At 42.4% G+C, this 1,592-nt stretch overlaps 1 protein-coding gene across 1 annotated transcript; it reads left to right on the top strand.

Moving 5' to 3' along the window:
• Nucleotides 1-955: 955 nt before the first annotated feature.
• LOC106011226 lies at nt 956-1,469 on the top strand (the record flags this gene model as incomplete). Its single annotated transcript, XM_013080065.2, is given in 1 exon segment — nt 956-1,469. A coding segment is annotated over 1 exon segment (418 nt), but the record flags the coding sequence as incomplete, so codon positions are not given.
• Nucleotides 1,470-1,592: the final 123 nt, after the last annotated feature.

Genomic DNA, 1,592 nt, shown 5'->3' with positions numbered 1-1,592 from the left:
ACATACATACATACATACATACATACATACATACATACATACATACATACATACAAATACAAACGCATACAGTACAGATGCATACAGACACGCTTACACACTCGCATACACACACGCACACATATGTACCATCACTAAAACACGCACACACACAAACACACACACACACACACACACACACACACACACACACACACACACGCGCGCGCGCGCGCGCGCGCAAACCTAACGATTTATCCAACGCTTTTAGCTCAATATTTGTCCTACAGGCCTATATTATTGAAGTGGGGTAGTATTCATAACGTAAGGATGTGTGGGGTGGGGGAAGCTTTTAGAATTGACGATTTTGGGTCACATTATGGTAGTATCTGGTCTTTTTAAGTATTCTGAAACTTCAGTCACTTATGAGCTGATTTTTTTTATAAGGTACACGAGAATTTTGAGATGGCCTATTTTTTAAACTAAAACTGTCAAAATGATTTAAATTTTTTTTTTTTTTGTATTCAGCAATTGAAGGCATTTTGAGCAGCACCATACAGATAGGCACATGGTCTTGGAGTAGCAGTCAAAGGACTCATGCGTTGTTTGCCGCACCTGATGCTATCGATAATTGAGTCTTGACAAGATCAGGAATTTCACCAAGACAGATAAATAAAACGCAGACCTGTTTCCTTTGTCACATATTAATTTTGCGTGGAAGTTATGTTGGCTAAGTTACACAATGAAAGAAATAGGGTCAACGGGGCAGTTAAATAACCTTATCGTCTGTCAAAATAATTTTTAAAAAGAAATACTGAAAGTTTCAAAGAGATCTTCGCACTAGAAGTATTCTAAAAATGTGAAGAATACAACCCCGTGGGTACAAAATGACCCCAGGGCGTACGGCCGGATAGGCTGTTAAACAAATACTGTGACCTCTGACCTTACCCTTCTCTCTTCCATTCGTCCCTCCCCCAGATCTACTGAACGACAGAAGCCAAGGCAAAAAGACGGCCCAGGAGCTACAGGAAATCGGTTCCATTCTCCACCACATCCTCTCCTCCACGGAAGGTTCGAACCCGGCCCCTGAACCTTCCTTCAAGCACCCCTCTAGGACACGACTCTCGTTAACCCCCTCAGACAGACGGACAACCCTGGAGGAAATGAGAGACTTTCTTTTAGATAGACAGACGGAGAAAAAGTCTATGAGAAAGTCAGGAGGAGGAGGAGGATCAGGAGGAGGGGGAGGACACTCCTCTCCTCTCGACGCCAAAAAAGACGAGGATGACTCGCTCCCTCTTGTGACGTCGAAGAGGGGAAGAGAAGGGATGTATGGGGCCATGCCTCCCATGATAGAGTTATGCAGAATGATGGGGCTACAGCGCTGCCACTGACCAGGTCACTCGTAGCAAAGACATTACTTCTGACAAACTGTGCATTTCTGGGACATCTATGACGTTATGTAATAAAATATTATTACATATAAATAATGATGCGTTGTTTTCGACTCCATTAATTGTTACTTTATTGTCTTCAGTTTCATTATTTTGACGAGCGCCTGATTTCACCACAATGCCTCCCATATACTATTTCTTATTTCTTTTTTAGAATCC

This window comes from Aplysia californica, unplaced genomic scaffold (genome assembly GCF_000002075.1).
Source record: "Aplysia californica isolate F4 #8 unplaced genomic scaffold, AplCal3.0 scaffold00004, whole genome shotgun sequence".
In the NCBI taxonomy this organism is placed as follows: domain Eukaryota; kingdom Metazoa; phylum Mollusca; class Gastropoda; order Aplysiida; family Aplysiidae; genus Aplysia; species Aplysia californica.
This window is presented reverse-complemented; position numbering and strand designations above follow the sequence as displayed.